This window comes from Sinocyclocheilus rhinocerous, unplaced genomic scaffold (genome assembly GCF_001515625.1).
Source record: "Sinocyclocheilus rhinocerous isolate Xijiao unplaced genomic scaffold, SAMN03320098_v1.1 scaffold946, whole genome shotgun sequence".
NCBI lineage: Eukaryota > Metazoa > Chordata > Actinopteri > Cypriniformes > Cyprinidae > Sinocyclocheilus > Sinocyclocheilus rhinocerous.
Window position 1 is genome coordinate 371,251 of NW_015633151.1, and position 22,684 is coordinate 393,934.

Here is a 22,684-nt window from a genome sequence, read left to right on the forward strand (position 1 = left end):
ATATATATATATATATGAATGACACTGTTCCGTCAATGAGAGAACATCTGAGAAGACTCACTATTTAGGGGCTATTGAACCTTTTACGAAGTTCATTCGGCTACAACACAATCCACTCTCCTTCTATAGCCTATGTGTTTCATTGTTGGCAGATTTGTCAGTGGCGCGTACTAAGCTCGTCTGCTTTCTAAGAATATATTGTTCCTGTTTTTGAGAGAAATCTGCTTAAATTATCAGAAATAGAATGAGCAATATTGACACACGCACTTCGGCAACAGAACTTACAGTACTTACTCACATCTTCCAGACACAACAGGTTCCCACATGAAATGATATAAAATGAAAAATAAAATAATGAGATCAAATAAATAGAAAATAACAGTAAATGATAAAATTTACAGCTACAAAACCAGATTTTTTTTCTGCACCCCTCTCTCTACAAATGTAATTACCTGTACAGTGATTGTGAATGACTGCAGTAAGCTTAATCCAGGGTCCATCTGCTTTCTGTGCTTTTGTGGATGTGAAGACTGACAGAGTCCATTGAATTAGGATAACAAGTCATTTTCATTGCTCCGCCATGTTTACTGAAGAGATTTGGAGGCTTGGAATCAATTAAGATTGGCTTTCCTCAAGTCTGCCTGCTTAACATGGCTCAGGCGTGGGGCCCACAGCTGTGAAACACAAGGACCCTCAACCCCCAACTTTTCCTGTGATTCTCCAAGCGTTCCTCTGGGTTTTTCCCTTTTATTCACACCAGCCCTGAAAAAGGCTGGCATATGTTATATTTTGGATGCTGGTCTCTAGCACGGGATGCTAATATACTGTAGGTATAGTTTAAAATTTAAATTTATAACCACCCTTATGTCTGCCAAACTTGCTTGACTTACTTTCTTCTGTGAACATAAAGATATTTTGAAGAATGTTCCAGTTGTATTTTTGGACCCCATTGACTTTAATTGTATCTTGCATGGCTGCAGTATGATGGTTCACAAGGTAGACAGACAAGCAGCAAAAACCAGCACTAACCACCATAAACCTGGTCTTTTCCGAAGGGAATACAGTCCCTCAGAGGTAGAGGCAGTTTGACAAAAAACAGTTTAAAGACCCTTCTGGTCTAACAGAAAAAAGGAAAAGGAAAAGACAGAGCACAGGGAATCTGAATGTCATGGCTATTCAAAGGGTCCAAATGATTTGAATGCTCGCTGCATGTGAATTACTAACATCTGTTCCTGAGTCATGTCAGTGTTAAATATGTTAGACATAGTCAGTCGGCTTGAGATAAAACATTGTGAGGGAGCTCAACCTCTTGACTGAGTGATAAGAAAGTCCAGGGGTTGGAGAACATACTGGTAACAGCGCATACTAAATGTAACTAGTGTCTGAATTGTAGCCGTACTGAAGGAGAGACGGATATGGGAGGACAAGTTCAGCAACAATAGCTCTTTTCTTCTGGAGCTGTGGTGATTGACACAATTTTAGTTGAAATGCTCTTGCGGCAGACAATATAATACCGGTAGATACAAAAATGGATGGCAACCCTTACGAAAAAGAAGTTCATTCAAGTGTGCTATTAGTATACTTCTTTTAAACTAAAAATAGGAAAGTATACTTTTAGTCTACTTTTTATGTACTTCTCAGAAATGGGCTTTATGTACTTCTCAGAAATATTCTTAAAATTAGGCCGGTTGCAATAATCAATATATCGACTTATCGCGCAATATATGTCCATGACCTCAATAATTTTTGGTGACGCAATATATCGCACATTATATTTACTTAAAAATTAATGTCACCATGTTTTGTACATTCCTTTTGCATTTTGTACATTCCTTTTGTACATGTCTTTTGCAGCTTCTCGTACATAACGTGGTGTAGTCATGAGGTGAAGGCAAACTGTCGTTGGTGCCATATAAACTGATCATCAGGAAAAGCTCAATGTTAGTTCCTGTGAAACATTTCCTGTGTAACATCCAGTGAAACCAGAGCAGTTAATATTAAAATATATCCTCAACACTCAGTATTAACTACTGCAAAACAAACATGCTAACAGTTAGCATGCTAATTAAGACTTTTAGCTTCCTAAATCAAAATAACTCTTTTGTATAACATTTGCATTCCATATAAAAAAAAATAACGCTCATCAAAACTACAAGCATGCTAACAGGTAGCATACTAATTAAGACTTTTAACTTCATAAAACAAAAATAGCTCCTTTGAATAGCACACTTCCTTTTCTAAAGAATCAGACAAAAAAAATCCCCATTCTGACATTAAGGAAGAGCCAATGAATTTTTTTTCCTACATCAGAGTTTCCTCACTTCAACATGTTATTTCCTCTCATGCAAGATCAAGATAAAGCTATTTATTTTCTGTGTGTAGCCAAAACATATATATTAAAACTAAAATATATTAAATATGAAGGGCCAGATATGCTAACAGCTTGCGCCAGCACAAACCGTCTTTTGGCATTAAAGTAGTACTGTCAGGATTTACTAAAGACTAAAGAGCAGTGAAGAATTAGCGCTGAAAAGCCGTGGACACAGTTATTTTTGTACCTGACCTTATTGAATATGCATTTGTATGAGCTTCCCTTTCGGACGTAAAATTAATGGGAGGAAAGAATTAAAATTAATCATGCAACGCAATGATTAACGTTTGCGCTCGTCAAATTATTGGTATTTGCAGCATTATTTAACGCCCCAAAAAAGCATGTCTTAAAGCAGGTGCTAATTTGCGCTGCTCTTGGTAGATTGTGCTGGTCATTATGGAAATGAGATGTTGCGTCTGTGTTCTTTAATGTGTGCATTGTCAGTAAAATCACACACAGAATTTTCCCCACGCATCGGCGCTTTTATGGAATTGCGCACTAATACTAATTTGCCCTGTTTAGTAAATCTGGCCCTAAATATCATAATGTATTGACGTTTGTAAAATGAATAATGCTTTTTTATGCATTTACACTATTAAAATAATTGTGCAAACCTCCATGTGCCTGCAGGAATTTCTTGTAGCTCCACTGCGAATTCAATGCCATTTGAAAGTTGAAGCAAACCTGAACCGCTCACTTTGCTGCAGTGCGTGCAGTTTGCGTGCTTGTGTGTTTTCACACCTCTAAACTTAAGAGGAGCTGGTTTTCACACCCATAAATAACAGGAAGATTGTGAGGTATTTTGGTGGTTGAAAAGGAAGCTGTGCACTGCAACACAACAGCATGAGATGCAGTGACAGTGATGTTAACCTGTTCTAACCGTTAGAAAGGGCCGTGTCTGAATTCCATTCTAAGTACCTACTGATTTTGATGGGGAACTTACTTCTCGACCGTTGATGAAGTACATTCTGTAGGTATACAGGCGTGTAGTACAAATACATCCACGAACATGCTTCACCCCTGTTGAAAAAACCAGCATATGCTGGTTAGGTATGTTTTGAAGCATGGCTGCTGGTTTGAGCTGGTTTAAGCTGGTCCTTAGCTGGTTCTTAGCTGGTCCTTAGCTGGTCATGTGCTGGTTCTAAGCTGGTCCTAAGCAACTAGCTTCTGCTCAGGACCAGCTTAAACCAGCTCATGACCAGCTAAGGACCAGCTTAAACCAGCTCAAACCAGCAGCCATGCTTCAAAACATAAATAACCAGCATATGCTGGATTTTTCAACAGGGACCTGCCATGCCTTGCCCTTTGACCTGACATTTTAATAGCAACTGAAAATAATTTACTCTGTGTAACACAAATACTGTTTAACCACACAGATAGCTTTCTTGGTAGCTATATACTGACATAGCTGCTCAAGTCACAGTACTTAACTTAACCACGTCACAATCACTTCACACTCATCAGATCGAGTTTGTCATTTGACCTACTCATTTGATATGCTAATTTCAACCTTTTTTTGCAATTGCTTACAATATAGCTCACAATTTGACTGTAGTTTTTTTTCTTGTAATTGTGACTATAGCTGACAATTGAATATTAATCATAACTAATATCTCACTTTGTACTTTGCATGAGACTAACTTTTGAAATTGTGAAATATACTTTGCAACTGTGAATTATTTCTTGTAATTGTGATTTTTCCTGTAATTCAGAAATGTCTCACAATTGCAACCTTATATTTCTTAATTGCAACTTTTAGTATCTTACATTGAGACTTTGTATATAAAATAAATCATAAAATAAATTATAAAAATATATTTCTTTGTACTTTGCATTGACTTTAAAATTGTGATTTTTTTTCTTGTAATTTTGACTTTTTTTATCTCGTGACTGTGACTTTATTTCCTGTAATTTGAACATTCTTTTCTCATAATTACATCTTTATATATTACAGTGAGACTTTATATCTCACAATATGACTGTATGTCTGATTTCAAACTTTATCTCACAGTTACCTCATAATTGTCTAATACAAAAAAAATCTTTGTACTTTGCATGGGACTTTATAATGAATTTATTTCTTGTGATTTTGACTTTATATCTGTATGTGACTTTATTTCCTATAATTGAGACATTTATTTCTCATAACTGTAATCTTATCTCACAATTGCAACTTTATATTGTACAGTGAGATTTTATATATCACAACATGACTGTATGTCTGATTTTTAAACCTCATCTCATGATAACCTTTGTTTTTCTCTTATAAAAGGCAAGAAACAAAACTTGATTATTGTTCTCTTAGGACACTGTAGAATTGAAACGCTCACCCACTGCACAGTTTTATGACTCCAACCTGTCAAAACTTGATACTTGCACTTTGGGGCTCTGATTCACCCTAGCCGAGGCAGCGTGCAGTGCTGTTTTTGTACGAGGCTGCATAGGAGAGCCCTCCCATACCCTCCCCACCCCACCCCCGGTTCCTCTTGTGGGCCAAAACACAGATGTCATCGATTTCTTCACAGACTGCTTTCAATCACATTGATCAGAAATGCAGAGCCTCATTGTTAGGATTTAAACTTCGTGACCCCTCTGATGGAAAAAACTAACTGTGGTTGATGTTTTAGCTAATTAAAGCCAAAACTTGTGGTCACCCACCCTGAGAAGATCTTTCCGTTTAGGGTGGCATCTTCTGGATACGCATATGTGTGTATGCATATCCAGAAGAGTGTGTATGTCTGAAAGAGAAAGAATTTCAGAGGACAGAGGGAAACAGATAGAAAGAGAAGACAGGCGGGCAGGATGTACATCTGAGCTGAATTAGAGTGAGCTCATTGTGTACAGCGTAGGGTTTAATAGTGCGTTTGGAGAGGAACGCCCAGGCCCTGCTCCTCTCATTCCAGCACCACTGTGTCATCCCCGTCCACCACACAGACACATGCAGAAACACACACACTCCTGCAAAGACAGAGAGACAGAGAGAGACCCCCGGAGCAAACATCAGGAAGACAGGAACTGCTGGTCAGAGGAAGAGAGGGATCAGGGGTAGATTGAAGACAGGGGTCCTAGATTGAGAATATGAAAGGATGGAAAAGGGAAAGAGGAAAATATCTAGGGTGCTGGATAGACAAGAGAAACAAAGTGATAAAATTAAGTATTTTATATGGATATAAATAAGAGAGACAGGTGTACTGTGTGGTCCATGAGTCACATTGAAAATTTGCGATTCAAAATCAAATTTAAATTAGGAAATAAACAAAGTAAAAAAACTAAAACAAACAAAAAAAATTGTTATCAATAAAGTTAAACAATTTAGTATTTAAAGGGATAGTTCACCCAAAAATGAAAATTTTGTCATCATCTACTTACCCTCATGTCGTCCCAAACCTGTATGAGTTTCTTACTTATGTTGAACATAGAAGATATTTTGAAGAATACTGGTAATCAAACAGCTGATGGTCCCCATTGACTTTGTTTATTTAGCCTACTATGGAAGTCAGTGGAAACCAACAACTGTTTGGTTCTTCAAAATTCTTCAAAATATCTTATCTTTTGTTCACCATAAGAAATAAACTTATACAGGTCTGGAACCACATGAGGGTGAGTAAATGATGACAAAATTTCATGTTTCTTTAAGATCCTGCACTATTTTTAGGTCTTAAATAAAGGTAAAAAGTACATTTGTGACAATGACCATGATCAATGACAAACTTGTCTAAATTTGGTCAGGCTCTCGGTCTGTATAGATATACAGTATGTCCTTAGAAAACATACTGTAGTTGTTCCATGGTTCAAAATGGTTTGAGATGGTACAATTGATATATATAATGGCATTGTAAAATGATCTCTTACATCGTACTTTTAAGAAAACCATGGTATTACCATAATGCAAACATACAAACAGACATGGTATGTTTTCATGGTATTATTTTTATTTAAAAAATGTGATAAAGTCCAAGGTATACATTGCAGATGGTTGGTTTCACAGTTTTTAAAGTCAACACAAAACAACATTTGTTACATGTTTTATAAGGATTTTCATTGGGAACTGATAGGATCTTGTGAAGTTGTCTTCAAATGACAGGTGTCATTCTTTGGAATCATATGTGTGATTCATTCACAATAAATGCCCCATTATACACTGCAAAGTTCTTTTTTGTTCTTCACTCAGGGATAAAAAGAGGTTTGAAGTTTGTGATTGCAAACTTTCTGGGTGCGGAAAGTTGTCTGGAAAGTTTGTCCTGGTGAGCTTTTTCAAACCATCAAAACGAACTCCAACCAAACTTTGGCCAGATTTTGTTCAAAATCACATCACACCCATTTGTTCTTCGATTTTGCTTGAAGTATACTTTGAATGAAGCAAATTTTCATACTATTTGCCTAAGACTAAAATCTTGTATAAAGAAACAAATAGTGTCTATTTTAATTCTATGTTCACTTTGTGCTTATTAAAGCCTGTTCACACCAAAAACTATAACTGTAAAAACAGCTATATTAGCGTCCACTCCAACGCACAATAATGTTCTGTTCATTATAAACACGTGTTGCATTTATATCATTTGCCGCTTTAAATGCTCAAGCTCTTTAAAGTCGGATAGATTTATTGGCTGTGTTTTTATATGTTTTTATTGTTCATCAGTTGTAAAAAATCCTTCTGAAAGTGATTCCAATGACATCGTTCCTCTGTGTTGTTTAGTTGTGGAGACTGCGGACTTGCCTATTCTCATAGAATGGGAATGATTATTAAAATGTTATAGTTATTATAGTTATCATCCTTGGTGTGTAAGGTCATTTATTACAAAAGAAGCTGGTGTGGAATTAAACACTTTCCCCTAATACACTCTGGAAATGTTACAGCAACAAAGAGGATTTTCTAACTTGAATGTTGGAGTTTCATCCACACAAGACAGGCTGTCTTGTCACAATGAATGGTTTAAAACACTATTACATGTCTTTTGCATTTCCATGGCTAAAAGCATTATCGATTAGCCATGGGAAAGATTCAAATCAGTGTGATGAATTGACAGACTGGTGGGGGCGGAGCCTAAAACCTCCCTGGGTCAGTCATGCCGGAGAGCTTCTCAGCATAGTTTCAGTCACGGGAAGAAACAACTGACTGGCTGTGAGCCAAACCACTCATTCTGTTTGTCTGTCTCTCTCTCTTTCCCCCTCACACACTCTTTCTCTCTCAGCCGGCAGCGATGAGAGATGTATCCGTGCATAATTGGGGCTTTGTGGTGAGCTGTGTCATGCTTGCTCGCCCCGAGGTATTCCAGGATAAGTCTCTCGCCGTTGTTCTCATTGACAGGCCTCGACTTTACATGGACCTTAAGTCTATGTCACCGCTGCCTGTCAACGAAGTCCCTCCTCCGAACGGTACTTTTTCATCGCCCCATCCCCAACGGTCTTTAATGAGACTCAGGCTCCCTCACGGCCCTTCTCAGCTTGATTTATTTGATCAGATTCATATGATTCTACCCACTCTGCAGTCCTTGGGCCCGTGGCAAGCCCGCTCTCTCGCGCTCTCTCTCTGAGTGTGATTAAAGTGGTAAATCAGGGGCAGGTCCTGTGCAGTGTTTACTCGGAGCGCCAGGCAGCTGCAAGCTGTTTGGCCTCTCTCTGTTTCTCCCGCTGTTTAGGCCCATTGCCATGGAGACCGCACCACCGTCTCCCAGCGGCTGGAACCATGCCCCGGGCTGTTTTGGTTAAAAAAAAAGAGAAACGTTTTTGCACCATCGCTGCTGCAGTGTCTGCTCAAGTTAGTGTGGTGCAATGAGTAAGAGAGAGAGAGAGAGAAAGAGAGAACATGGTATTCAGAGAGCGCGAGAGAGATGGTGAGACTTAAAAAGAGAGATAGTTGGGGGGTGGGGGGGTGCAAGAAGCCAAGAGCATTACATCATTGCTGGAGTGGAGTCAGAAGGGAAGGATATGAGTCAGTGGGCTGACTGTGCCTGGCTCTCTCTCTCGCTCTCTTTCTGGCTCTCGTCTCTCTCTCTCTCTCTCTCTCTCTCTCTCTCACTGAAGTGGTAGTCAAGCTTCTTACGCTGAAGTCACTTTAGTTGGGCATGTAGAGATGAATGTATGTGCTTATAGCATCATTTAAACAACTTTGTAATGTTTCCAACTTACTATGATTATGAAATATTATGTTTATACTGTTTAGGACAGCCGTACAAAGGCTGCATGCAACATGTATTGCTTATGAAAAGGCTTGAATTATGTGTAGAAGCTGAAAATGTTCTAAAATTCTTGAAATTCCCTTCTAAATTGTTCAAAAATGCATTGTATGTCACTATCCAGAATCCAGAATCTTCTAGAAAACGTCAATAATTTTGTATAGAATAGCATTGAATATACAAAATATATATATAAAAAAATATATAGAAAAGCATTGTATATCAATATACAGAATAAGGACTTTTCTAGAATTGTTTTTTTTCCCCCTTCTCATTTATAGAATGCATTGAATATCACTGTCCAGATTTTTGTTAAGGGTTGTCTTTTTGGATTGTATTCTAGAACTTAATATGATTATGCCTCTACTCATGATTAAATATTATGGTTAGGACTGCCATACGAAGATTGAATGCAAACATATATTGCATGATTATGTGTAGAATCTAAACTTTTCAAGAATTTTTAAAATTCCTCATAGATTAAGAATTCATTGTATATCACTAACCAGAATTGCGAATCTTCTAGAATTATTCAATAGATTCAAAGATTAATTCAGAAACTTTTAGAATTTATAGTTTTGGAATGTTGTCTTTTGAAATGCATTCTAGAATGCTTTGGATGTCATTGTCTAAAATCACTTCAAGAATCCTAAAAATCAATCTAGTGTTTCCTTTAGATTTTCTAAAATCTAAAAGATTGAAATATCACTAGCAGAAACTATACTTTCTTTAAGAATGTCTCCTACGTCCTATGATTATGAAATATTATGTTTATACTGTGTTTAGTACAGCCGTACAAAGGCTGCATGCAAAATGTATTGCTTATGGACAGGCTTAAATTATGTGTAGAATCCGAAAATGTTCTAAAATTCTTGGAATTCCCTTCTAGATAGTGTTCAAAAATGCATTGCGAGTCACATTCCAGAATGGAGAATGTGTATTGATATCCAGAATAACGACTTTTCTAGAATAGTTTTTTCCCCTTCTCGATTATGTATACAATGCATTGAATATCACTGTCCAGAGTTTATTTTTTATTTTTTAGATTTTTGTTGTCTTTTTGGATTGTATTCTAGAACTTAATATGATTATGCCTCTACTCATGATTAAATATTATGGTTAGGACTGCCATACGAAGATTGAATGCAAACATATATTGCATGATTATGTGTAGAATCTAAACTTTTCAAGAATTTTTAAAATTCCTCATAGATTAAGAATTCATTGTATATCACTAACCAGAATTGCGAATCTTCTAGAATTATTAAAAATGCATTGCGAGTCACATTCCAGAATGGAGAATGTGTATTGATATCCAGAATAATGACTTTTCTAGAATTGTTTTTTCCCCTTCTCGATTATGTATACAATGCATTGAATATCACTGTCCAGAGTTTTTTTTTTATTTTTTAGATTTTTGTTGTCTTTTTGGATTGTATTCTAGAATTTAATATGATTATGCCTGTACTTATGATTAAATATTATGTTCAGGACAGCCTACAAAGGCTGAATGCAACATGTTTTGTTTATGCAAAGGCTTGATTATGTGTAGAATCTAAAATCTTTAAGAATTTTTTTTTTAATTCCTCATAGATTTCATTCAAAACTTCATTCAATATCACTATCCAGAATCGTGATTTGTCTAGAAATATTCAATATTTTTGCTTGATTATGTATAGACTAGCATTGAATATTACCATTCAGAATCTTTTAGAATTTATAGTTTTAGAATGTTGTCTTTTTAATTGCATTCTAGAATGCTTTGAATGCCATTTTCTAAAATCCACAAACTTCAAGATCCTAAAAATCAATCTAAAGAGTTTTCTTTGGATTTCGTAAAATCTAAAAGATTGAAAGGTCACTAGCAGAAACTATAATCTTCAAGAATTCTTTAAGAATTTTCTTTTAGATTGCTCTAGAATTTGTTGAATATGTGTCTGTGTTAAGCATTTTCAAATTCTATAAATTTTATGTTCTAGAATGCAGTAAATATGGCTCTAAAGTGTTTTACATTTCTACAATGCTTCTAAAAGTGACATTTACTAACAGCATTAAGTCATGTAATGCAATTAGTGAACTTACTGGTATTTACGCCATTATTTAATTTCCAAAAAAGCATGTCCATTTTGTGCTTACATGTCCGCGAGAGATGCTAATTTGTGCTCCTCTTAGTAGATTGTGTTGGTAATTCTAGAAATTATCTGGCTGTGTCTGTGCTTTTAATTTGTAACAGTCATTTCACAATGATTTAAACAGAATTCTGCTTGTGTTTCCTGAGTAAGGCCCCCTATATTCTGTACTAGAATGCGTTATGTATTGTTTGTAAATGCTTGAAAAAGTCACCATGAGATTACCCTGTGATGCTATAACCCTATACGCAAGGAGAGTATAGAGTAACATCTTAAACTCTCTACGACTTGAGGCTCTCTAGGAAGGTCAGTGATGTTGGGTTTGGTGTCTTTTAGCTTAGAGAGAGAATGATAGTGGAGGATCCTGCTGAAATCGAGAGAGAAAAAGAGAAAATATAGTGAGGAATAGAAAGGGAGGAGTGATGTCATGTTGGAACAGGGAGACAGTGTGTGTAATGTGAGAGGAGAGAGTCAGGATTGCACTGTGTGTGTGTGTGTGTTTTTGAGTGTGTACATATGCCCACCCCTCACCCTACGGGGGTCTTATTATCCCCTCTGAAAGTGACAGCCTGTCATTAATACAAAATATACACTAGACCATACAAACACACTAACACACACAGACAGTCATGCACTTACACCCACATGAGCAGTAATTCTGGGTGTATAGAAAGTTTTTGTCTTATGATATTTTGCCCTTTCATAACAGGTTTATCCTTTATTCTCTGTTGACACACACTTTTTATTTCTTACTCGCTGAGGAGCAAGTGAGCGAGTTTGACAGGGAACCTGTACAGCGTCTAAAGCGTCTTTCTTCCCGTTGGCCAGATTGAGCTCTTAATTAGGACCGTTTCCTGTTCGCTGAGTTGTAATGTGCAGCAGGACTGGCCCGTAGAGAGTTGTCCCGCTCTCTTTTCCTTCACCTCAGTGGTAACAGGCCAAGACTATTTTTTCTTCAGCCTATGTTGGCTGAATGGTGGTTCAGAGCTGAGCTGTGGCTGTTCTCCACCACAATAATGTAAATCTTTTTTATCATCTAAAAATTCCCTTATATTTAATTTACACTAGAATACAAAATGAGACAAGCTCAGGCTGCATCTGAATATGCATACAGTACTTCCCTACTATAAAGTAGAAAAACATTATGTGAAAAGATTAGTATGTCCAAGTTCATAGTACTCATAAAACTGTATGCAAAAAGTATCTGAATTACCTACTATTTTGGTCGAGATTTTAAAGTGTGCGTCCAATGAACCCACAAGACCATGGGAGAAGAGTTGTGAATGGCAGACGCAACATGAGAAAATGACAATATGATGAATTTAGTATGTCTGGATTACATTCATACTGCACACATTTATACTTTAATAGAATGTAGTTGCAAAGTAAGTACTTAAATTCAAAAGTCTACTCACAGAGTTTGCGGTATTTGGATGCAGATTCGGTATTTAGTGGCAGTTAATGAGTGCAAGTTTTGTGTTATTAGCGGGATGCTAATGTTGTTAGCTTTTTACTTTTTTTGCTAAATATGTTAGATCGAAGCAATAGTTAACTGCAAAATTAATCTTCTGTGAACTTATACTCACCTTCATGCCATTTTCACATACTGTCTTTTGTGGAACACAAAAAGAGTCATCCCTGTTGAAAAAACCAGCATATGCTGGTTAGGTATGTTTTGACGCTGGGATGCTGCCAGCAAAAGGACCAACATAAACCAGCAAAGGACCAGTTTAAACCAGCAAAGGACCAGCTTAAACCAGCAAAGGACCAGCATAAACCAGCAAAGGACCAGCTTAAACCAGCATCCCAGCGTCAAAACATACCTAACCAGCATATGCTGGTTTTTTCAACAGGGATTTTACCTCATATCCTGAGATTAGGGCTTTCAAGCTCTAAATATAACATAAAGTCCAATAAAAGTAGTTTGTATACACTATTTCAAGTATTAAGAAGCTACACATATGTTTTTGAGAAACCTATTGTAACATCTTATCACTGCATACTTGAATATATGTAAATGTAAATGAGATTTGACAGCTGAGAGGAATATTTATAGAAAACAATTTCAGTTTGGGTCTGTTCCTCACACAAAGCTATAAGTTGGCAAATTTATAGTTGTTTATTGTTGTTTTTTGTCGATTTTGGTGCTTGACTGCCTCACTTTCATTTATGGAAAAGAGTAGTTTTCACAATAAAGTGAGTTTTATTTAGGGGTGAACTATTCCTTTAAACTATGAGTCAAATCTCAACTGGGTGTGTATATGTGTGCAAGGGCGTAGTTTTGGTTTGAACATGGGGGTGTTAAAGTGTGAACCGTTTTAGTAGAGTCCCGGGTCATGCTCATTCATAAGGTTTATTTATTTGTTTGTTTGCTTATATATTTATTTTTGTGAAATGGTCTTTTGTGCTATCATCTTAATGCAAAGTTGGTGCAATAAAGTAACATCATAGTTAACAATTACTTGTTTACATAGGATATATAGCCTATATGTAATGTATTTTATAGCCTATTATTTAGGCACTTATAGGCTATAGTTTGACAGAATGTTCTAATTCAACATGCCATGGGAAGTCAATCTAACTTAACATTTTCTTATATTGATATTGTTTATGTCTTACTCCTTAACAGTTCATCAGACTCTTAATGATTTAATTTATGCCATCTTTTGGAATATCTGAAGGCCATGTACCATAGTTCTTAACTGTAGCATTTGTTATAATAAGACTAGCCTATTAATCATGCAGGCCAATAATTACTTTTTTTTTAAAATTAATCAATGTAGCATTTGTTATGAAGAAACAACCACCTGCACATTTAGAACCAATAGATACAACATGCCACAGTTGTAATATAAATCTATAGGGAAAAAATCTGTTCTCTTAACAGATTATCTAATATAAATTCTACAAGTTAGACTAAGTTTTACACAATAAATAAGCCTACAATAAAACGTGATAAATTCTAGTAAAGGCGGTCATGAGTAGTTTAAAAAGATTTTAATATATGTGCGGTTCTCCTCTTTTCATCAGTCTTTTTAGTTTATTTGCCTTTTTTAGATACTGTTCGACTTTCTCTATAGTATTTTAAAGTGGCTGTTTACATATTTGACCATCAGCTTCGCGATAGGAATGGCTCGTGCAAGTCTCATCACACTTCTCGAGCGCGCCGGTGAACGGTTATATACCCCCCCATCCCCCCCACAAACTACGCCCCTGTATGTATGTGTTTCAGAGATGTGAGGTTGTTAAGCATGTGATGGATTGGAGTGTTAGACACAAATGACAATATGTCAGAATGTTAATGTCCGTATGTGCTTGTGTGTGTGTGTATGCGTACACAGTAATCATGCCGTGTAAATGCTGCTATTTAGGCCGGATAAATACAGGTATTTGTTCAGGTGGGGACCCCCTCCTTTCCCTTTCAGCTGTCCGTCAGCTCTCCAATCAGACCGAAATAATGCTTGTCATCTGAGGCTAAAGGTTATTCAGACGAGCTGCGTTTCCCCACACTGTGTGGTAGTCCAAGTCTATAGGAGGTATGATGGTGAAGTTAGTGAGTGCTATATTTGACACATTCTGCGTAAATATCAGTGCGGTCAGGGGAAGTGGAGTACTGACAGCTTCGTGCCAACCCAGAGAGGAAGTTGTGTGGTTGGTGTGTAGAAACTACTTATTGTGTGCCACACCTGAGGTTCTTTTAAGTGCATTACCTGTATGAGAGAACGTTTTATAGATGTTGATTGTATTATGCTATTAAACTCCTTCATATGTTTGCAGACTTCACTAACTATGAGAGAGATTTGTAACAAGCTGTTATGTCAAATTCATCTTGCCATCTTTTTTGTATTCATCCACACCCACGCTTTTATCGAAGAATGCGGGGTTTGATCAGCCTTAAGACAAGAGCCAGTAAACCTCCATTGAGAGCTTCCAGCAGAATGTCTCTTGCTGGGAAAGCCATTCTGCCTCTCTGTGCATGCCTGAGTACTTCTAAAAGGGATAGTTCACCCAAAATTTTTTATTCTGTTTTAAGGGTCAATGACATGACGCTATTGATAAAAAAATAAAAAATAAATAAAATACGGAGCCCCACATAACAATAACAATAAAAAAAAAACTAAAAATAACAATATTCAATTGTGTACACGCATGTATTTAAGTTGTAAGGAGAAAATATAATTTTTTTATGTAATGATGACACCAAATTAAATTTTTAGAGCCATTTTAGAGATGTTTTTAGGATGTAAACGTTTCTTGAAAATGGCATGTGAATACAAAGAGTATATTTCTTCGAACTTGTCATATGTTATTTTGGTCACACTTTATTTTAATGTCCAATTCTCGCTATTAACAAACCATTAACTATGACCTTTGCCTCAATAAACTCCTAATTTGCTGCTTATTAATAGTTAGTAAGGTAGTTGTTAGGTATTGGGTAAGTTTAGGGATGTAGAATATGGTTATGCAGAATATGTGCTAATAAACAGCCAATATGTTAATAATAGTCATGCTAATAAGCAACTAGTTAATAGTGAGAATTTGTCCCTATTCTAAAGTGTTACCATTATTTTAAACTTTATAAATTTTTCAAAATATTTGATCATAGACACTTTTATATGAGATTGCCATTCTATATATTACAATATATTTATATTTTGGACATTCTGCTTAAATAGATCCTAAACTTGCAACATGAGAATGAATAAATGCTAACAGATTTGTCATTTTTCTATGAACTATACCTTAAAGTAAGACAGAATGAGGCACTGAAAATTCTTAGGAACTATGACAAATTGAAACGAGAACTGAATTCACTGCCCGAATGGTACAATTTCCTAGTAATGGCAAATGGATTTTTCTGACGTCATTTTTCTTCTGAACTTTCATCTGATGAAACCAGTTAATCTCACTTTTCCTTCATTTTTCTTTCTCTTTTGGTTCTCTTTCTTAGGCCAGTGCCTGGTTGCCTTTCCTCGTTGTTGCACCTGAGGAACAGACAGCGACAGCCACTGCCGGCCTCCATGCCTGGCACGTTGCCTGACCCGACTATGCAAGGATCGTCTGCTGTTCTGATGCCTGTGAGATCATAAATAAACCCACAAACACACACAATGCATTTACACTTCCCAGTCATGGTTTCCTGATGCCTCTGACAACCAAAACGCATTAATACGCACACAAACTCATTTTTCATAGACCATTCTCATGCTTTTCTCAGTGGTCTGCTTTAAATTAATGCCTTTTCCAGTGATGTGATCCATATCAGTGGCTGCTTTATCAGGAAGCCCATCAGCAGAGGTGTAATTTTCTACCAGTGCTCAATCTGGTTTAATTCTATTTCAGATATGTCAATAGGAACCTGAATGCAGGCTGAGGAAGGAGTGTGTGTGTGTGTGTGTTTGAGCAAACCGCCCATATCAGGGTTCTAATGACACGACACATGTTCTCATTGTAACATAAGCCAGTCCATGTCGGCTATGGAGGTAAAAGCAAAGAGTTGATTAAATTAAATTAGAATGTTTTTTTCAATCTCGACTGACATCCCAGGAAAGGGGTGCCGGGTGGGGTGATATTTTTAAACCAAATATTCCTCCAATAATTACAGCGGACTGCTGCGCTTTCACCCTGATATAGGTCATCAGGGGGTTGGAAAGGGGGGTCGGAGGGAGATCTTGGGTTTTAGTAACAGGACCCCCAGTCTCTCTCAATGTCACATACACACACGCATTGAAAGTACCATTTTACAGTTTCTCTCACCTTAAACTGAGCGTAAATCACCCGAACGCACTTTGTATGAGTGCAAACATCTAAAACCTAAATTTCAGTCTTCGTGCACATTTAATTGAGACTTTCTGAATTAAGACATTCTGTCTTTCTTACAGAACTGAGCTTTGGTTTAGTTTATGGTCTTGTTAATAGTCCTATTTTAAGCTTCACACTTCTGCAGTATTCAGCTTCCTCTCTTAGCTTGTCTTTTACTGCTGCTTTTCCCGCAGAGTTGCGGAATATGCATAGATAAACACATCACACACACACACACACACACACACGTTAGGTTTCCATAGACTTCTATTACTTTTATACTGACCAAACAATAATTTTTATCCCCTAACCCAACCCTAAACCTACCCCTTACAGAAAACCTGTTTGCATTGTTACACTTTCCGATAAACATAATTGACTATTTTTAATCATTTTTCTCCCCTTCCACAATGTCAAAAATTTCAGGTTTTACTATCCTTGTTAGGACATTTGGTCCCCACAATGTAGCATAAACAAGTACACACACACACACACACACACACACACACAAAACCACACATACATGTACATATTTACTTACCTATCTAAATAAGACTTTCTAAGACGAACTTTTACATATAAAGCTTTTTTAAATACTACAGCATGATCCTAAACCTTAAATAACAAATTAATGTTATATTAATGTAAATAAAAATGTAAAAATAATAAATAAAATAATAAAAAATGTATTTTTAATTAAAAACATTTAGATTAGAAATAAATCTTAATGAATTAATAATTTTGATGTTTCTAAATAAAATAAATTACAATATTATACCCTCCCTCCTCCCTTGTAATTTTGTCCCTGAAGTTAGGCTTTTTTTTTTTTTTGCTACAAATTGACCCTAAACCTAATATTGTCCAGTGTTGCCAACTGCTTTCAATTGAAAGTAGCTAAAACTGGTAGCTAAATGTCACTAGATGGCATCACAATGGCAAATTCACTGATCTATATAAAGATGATTGTAGATCAGTGGGCAAGATGAGAACTTAGATAAGGTTTGTCCAAGAAGTTACTATATTTGTCCCTAAACTTTTGAAAAAAGTCTCAAAAGGGGCGGGGAAGTCGCTAAATCTAGCTACAAAGTAGCTAAATTGGCAACACTGATATTGTCACAGCTACGGTGAAATAAACACACGATGAAGATGCATGCAAATAGTCTTTAATAATCCACAACAGGGCAAACACAGGATGGACAGGCAGAATGCACACGTAGGGACTTAGAAGACCAGACAACAAACAGTGAACTGAACACAACTTAAATAGGAGGGCTGATAAGGATAACTAATGACAAACACCTGAACCAAATGACAATAATCAGACATGAGGGAAAACTAGGTCACACAGAGCACATGGGGAAGGACACACAACAAAACAGGTCCTTGAGGTGTGACAGATATAATTGATGAATAAATAAAAACTTAATAATAAATATTGATATAATAAAAACATACAATTATAAAGTTTTTTAGATTATGAATAAATATTTAATTATTGATAATTTTGGTGTTTATAAAATAAAGAAAATACACGTTAAAACCTCATTACCACTTTTTTTTTTACCATATTTAACTTAATTAACTTTATAACATTTTTTTTTAGCAAATTCGTCTCTAAAGTAAAGCTAATTCATATTATACATAACAATTAAAAAGTATGTTTATGAAACATATTTTACATATGAAAACATTAAATATTAAATGTTTATATTTTGCCCCGAGAGAAGATTTAATCATTTAACTAGTTAGAAGTAAGCTTTAACTAATTCTCGTAACGTTTTTCTGCTATTTTGTCGCCAAATGTTTAGGACGTACGCTCACATTTACACTAGCTTGTTTGTTAATTTTTATTCAAGTTGTTTTAAGCATTAATGTGTTTGATTCTGAAGTAATTTGTTCACATTTGTGGGTACAGATGGAGAGGCAAATGTCTATGGGCTCCAACATGATGGGCATGCAAGGCCCCGCCCACAGCAGCTCATGCTCCTCCCCTCATGTTCCATCCATGCACTCAGAGGCAAAGCTGGTGAGTCAGTCTCACACACACACACACACACACACTTGCATATTTTCCTTCTTGCCTACCCTGGTATGATTTGATTTGAGTTCATTTTTATCTTCTGTTATTGTTACAGAACTAGTCACCCGTGTAAGATACACAACACTTGCACGTAGAAGCACAAAAAAGGCTTTTCCCTCTCTCTCTTTCTGTCGCTCAAATACATATGCACACACACACATAGACACACACTCACGTCTACAATGTATGCCAGCTTGTCTGATGTATATCTCGATGCCCTGAATATACACTTGTGCCTCTGCTGCTTGTTAGCACTAGTTCAGCATGGCGGTGATCTCATCAAAAACAAAGCAGCCAGTCAGAGCTCTCAGAGACCGAGAGAACGAGAGAAAGACGAAGAGAAAGAAACAGACTGGTGGAGAAAGCAGGAAGGAGGATCTAGTATGGTTTTTACACATTTCATCAATATGTACCGATGACAAACTGATTTATAGCTCTTTAGTAGCAACAGATTTAGTAACATCTGTTAGTGGATTTGACTGCTAACAAATCAAAACATTGAAAATAATGCACCATTTTGAAAATGCTGTCATTATTTACTTACATTTATGTCATTACAATCCCTATTTTTTCCCCGTGACACAAAAGGAGATATTTACAGAATGTTCTGGCTGCTTTTTCCATACAGTGACAGTAATGATGATGAGAGCTCAAACAGTGTCAAAAAGGTGCCTTTTTTACTTATAAACTACAAAAAAAAGGTGAAATGTATGTTAAAAAATATATATCAAAATATAGCATAAAACCATGCATGTACATAAGTGATAACAAAAAAGGAAAATAAAAGAAACAAAGAAAGAAGAAGAAACATTTTTAAAGAAAAAGTTGTCACACAGGGAGTTCTGGGAATGTACTGTAAATTTATAGTTTTTCCCTGTACATTATGAGATCATTGTTATTTTAAATTCCAAAAACTGTGAGTTTAGCAGTATTTTACTGTAAAATTACATGAAATGTCTCATTAGATCTACAATGCTTTTTCATCAAATATTGAATTGACCATTTTACAGTGCTTTGCCATTAAAATAATTATCATTATTTACAGTGTGCCAAACCAATGCGTTCAATCAAGATGCACAAAGTCAAGTTGCAAACAAACATTGCTTTGTGTTTTGAAAAGTCTAAAATTTAAAATGTTATTTGCTGAAAATAACCCAAAAGGCTATTTTGCATTTATTTACATTAAAATATGACTCGCCAAGGCTTTTTTTTTTTTTTGTCATCACTATTGAAGCCTGACAGCCCCCATCCTCATGTATGGAAATAACATCTAGTACTTTTTATTCCACGATGAAAATCCTACAGGTTTGGAACCACATAATGATGAGTAAATGATGACAGAATTTGTATTTTTATGTGAACTCTTCCAGGACCGTTACATCCATCTGCCAGGATTTGTACAGTTACCAAAGATCCCATTTAAGTATGCTCACACACGTTTTATTTGAGTTTCATAGCGGTGGCAAGAGGATCAGGAAGACAGATTTGGTAATTAGATTAAAATCCTCTAATTATACTATGTAATAATCCGGTATTTGTGGATTTGGAATTGGATTTAGGAGGGAGTTCATTATTTTGCTCTGAGAAAAAGGGGAAGGAGGAGACTGAAAAACAATACAAGATAAAAGACAGAAAGAGAGAGAGAAAGTGTCTGTACGTCAAAGCATGAGTGATGACTCTGATGGTGGAAAGAGCGTTCGAAGAGCACTTAACTCTCTCTCCTTCTCTCCGTCCCGCTGGAGATTGATTGCCATGTGTATTTTTTAATCCGTTCGTTTGTTGCTATGGTAACGGGCAGGGGGAGCATAATATTACTTTAATGTGCAGTCTTATCTGTCCTCTGGCTGGACTCCAGGCACATCCCCCCTCTCTTCCTCGCTCTCGGTCCTGATTGTAATTGAATTATAAATTCCTTTTTTTTTTTCTTTTGCTCTGACACATGAAACCATTTGTTTTAAGCTTTCAAGAGTCACTAAAACAATCTTATAGGAAGAATTAAACAAAGGTCACCACGCCTTTGGATGCTGGATAATTCAATTATCTGTAAGAATGCAAATATATATGTATATATATAAAAATGCAGTTCACATGTACTTCAAATTAAATCCTAAAGCGATGAAAAAAAAGCTGCCAACATCTAGTGTTCCAACAGTCACTCCACAAAAAACTGAAATTAAGAGTATTATTGTAAAATAATATTAATAATTATAAAACAATAATTATTAATTATATTATTATAGTACTAAAATTTTTTTTATCATGTATTAGAAAATAATTATGGTCTAAACATACTTAAAACATGATACTTTTACATGAAAAGCAATAATTATGTAAGGTCTTATACACAAACACACTCACACACACACACACACACACACACACACACACATATATATATATATATATATATATATATATATACTGTTAATTGTAATTTTTAAAGATCTTATATATTAATAATTCTGTTGTTGCTTGGCACAAAAAAGTTGACTTGGATTTTAAATGGCTTGAAATTACAAAAACAACGCCAATTTATTATTATTATTAATTTGTCCTCCTGTCTTTTTCCCAACAGAAAAAATTGGAAAGCCTCAAAAGTTTAGACTTGTTCAACTGTGAGGTGACAAACCTGAATGACTACAGAGAAAATGTTTTCAAGCTGCTCCCTCAGTTGACATATCTTGATGGCTATGACAAAGAGGATAAAGAAGCACCCGACTCTGACGCCGAAGCTTACGTCGAAGGCCTAGACGACGACGAGGATGATGAAGATGGTATGTTTCTGAAGAGTCTGACTGACACCGTGCTTCAAGATGTATCAGTTATTAAACTGAGATTAAGGAATTGATTTGTCATTGACCTAATTTTGTTTGCAGAGGGAGAAGAGGAGGAGTATGATGAAGATGCAGCTCCAGGAGATGAAGATGAAGAAGAGGGAGAGGAGGAGGATGAGGAAGAGGGAGAAGAGGAGGAAGAAGAGGACATCAGCGGAGAGGTTAATGCCGGAAAATAATGATTATTCCTCTTATATTTACAAATATAGTACATGGTGTCAGTTTGTGCCTTTTTTGCACACTTTTAGGAAGAGGAGGAGGAAGAGTTAAATGACGGCGAGGTAGATGATGAGGAAGACGTTGGTAAGTGAATAGATGAACTGTTTGTAAAGTTCGAAGGGTTACCAGCACCTGTTGAATGCTGGTAAGCAGGGTGAGAGTAAGAGTAAACAAAACATCTGGTATCTCCTGTGTTGTGTTTACAGAGGAGGAGCGGGGTCAGAAGAGGAAAAGAGAGCTGGATGAGGAAGGGGAGGAAGATGATGACTGAACATGCACTCCCCCCATTGTGATCTGACCGTTTAACCCCTGTATATCTGTTCTATTGTCACTCTGCGATGGTTTGGGGAGGTATTCAAATGGTAGGGGGTGGGTTAGTATAAACGAGGACACATTAAATATTTGTTTTTAGCTTTTTTGTTGTTGATGTTGTTGTTGTTGTTTTCTTTTGGTTTGGTTTGTACTTTCAGTTTTATTCCCTTCATTTTCTCCAAAAGCTCTTCAAATGGCTGACAACACAGTGTGGAAATTTATTATTGTTGGAAAAAAAGACCAGTATGCTCTTGTAATTTTTCCCTGTCTTTACTGTTGATGCCTAAATGCTGGTGATGACTTCTGTATTAAAAAAGAAAAAAACAACCAAAAACCTTTTAGAAGTGCATGGCTGACTCTATTTTAAAGTTGACTACTGGATTTCAAGGAAGAACATTTTCTAACCCACTTTTTTTATTGCATCTTTTATTTGTGTATTTTGTTTCTTTGGTGTTTTCTTCATCATCATCATCACACCACTACCACCATGTGACGTGCTGTTTAGGCTTGAAGAATACATCATGATGTCAGTTCAACCTCTCAATGTGATTTTTATTTTATTTTTTAATGTTCAGAGCCGAATGTCTGCCCTTGTCAAATGAGCCCTAAACCCCTTCTCCCTTTTGTGTGGATAGTTCAGAGGTTTTGTGTTCTTTGTAAATAATGACCAAATATATATATTTTTTTCTGATTCCCTTTGATAATGGCAGACGTTTTCACAAATAATCTCAGTTGTAACCATTAACTGTAATAAAATGAAT

General features: G+C 36.1%; 2 protein-coding genes across 3 annotated transcripts in view; both read left to right on the forward strand.

Annotated features, from left to right (window-relative positions):
- Positions 1-22,684, forward strand: part of creb5b (cAMP responsive element binding protein 5b) — an 84,899-nt gene that overhangs the window by 24,574 nt on the left and 37,641 nt on the right. For both annotated transcript variants that reach the window (XM_016556286.1, XM_016556287.1), the window contains exons 6-7: positions 15,628-15,754; positions 18,394-18,504. In XM_016556286.1, the coding sequence (XP_016411772.1) occupies positions 15,628-15,754; positions 18,394-18,504 (238 nt within the window). The remainder of the gene's footprint in view (positions 1-15,627; positions 15,755-18,393; positions 18,505-22,684) is intronic.
- On the forward strand, positions 18,823-22,674 carry LOC107743197 (acidic leucine-rich nuclear phosphoprotein 32 family member A-like). The gene is made up of 5 exons (XM_016556341.1): positions 18,823-18,939; positions 21,134-21,332; positions 21,435-21,553; positions 21,641-21,695; positions 21,818-22,674. Exons 1-5 carry the CDS (start codon positions 18,823-18,825, stop codon positions 21,880-21,882), a joined length of 555 nt encoding a protein of 184 aa, XP_016411827.1. The 3' UTR covers positions 21,883-22,674.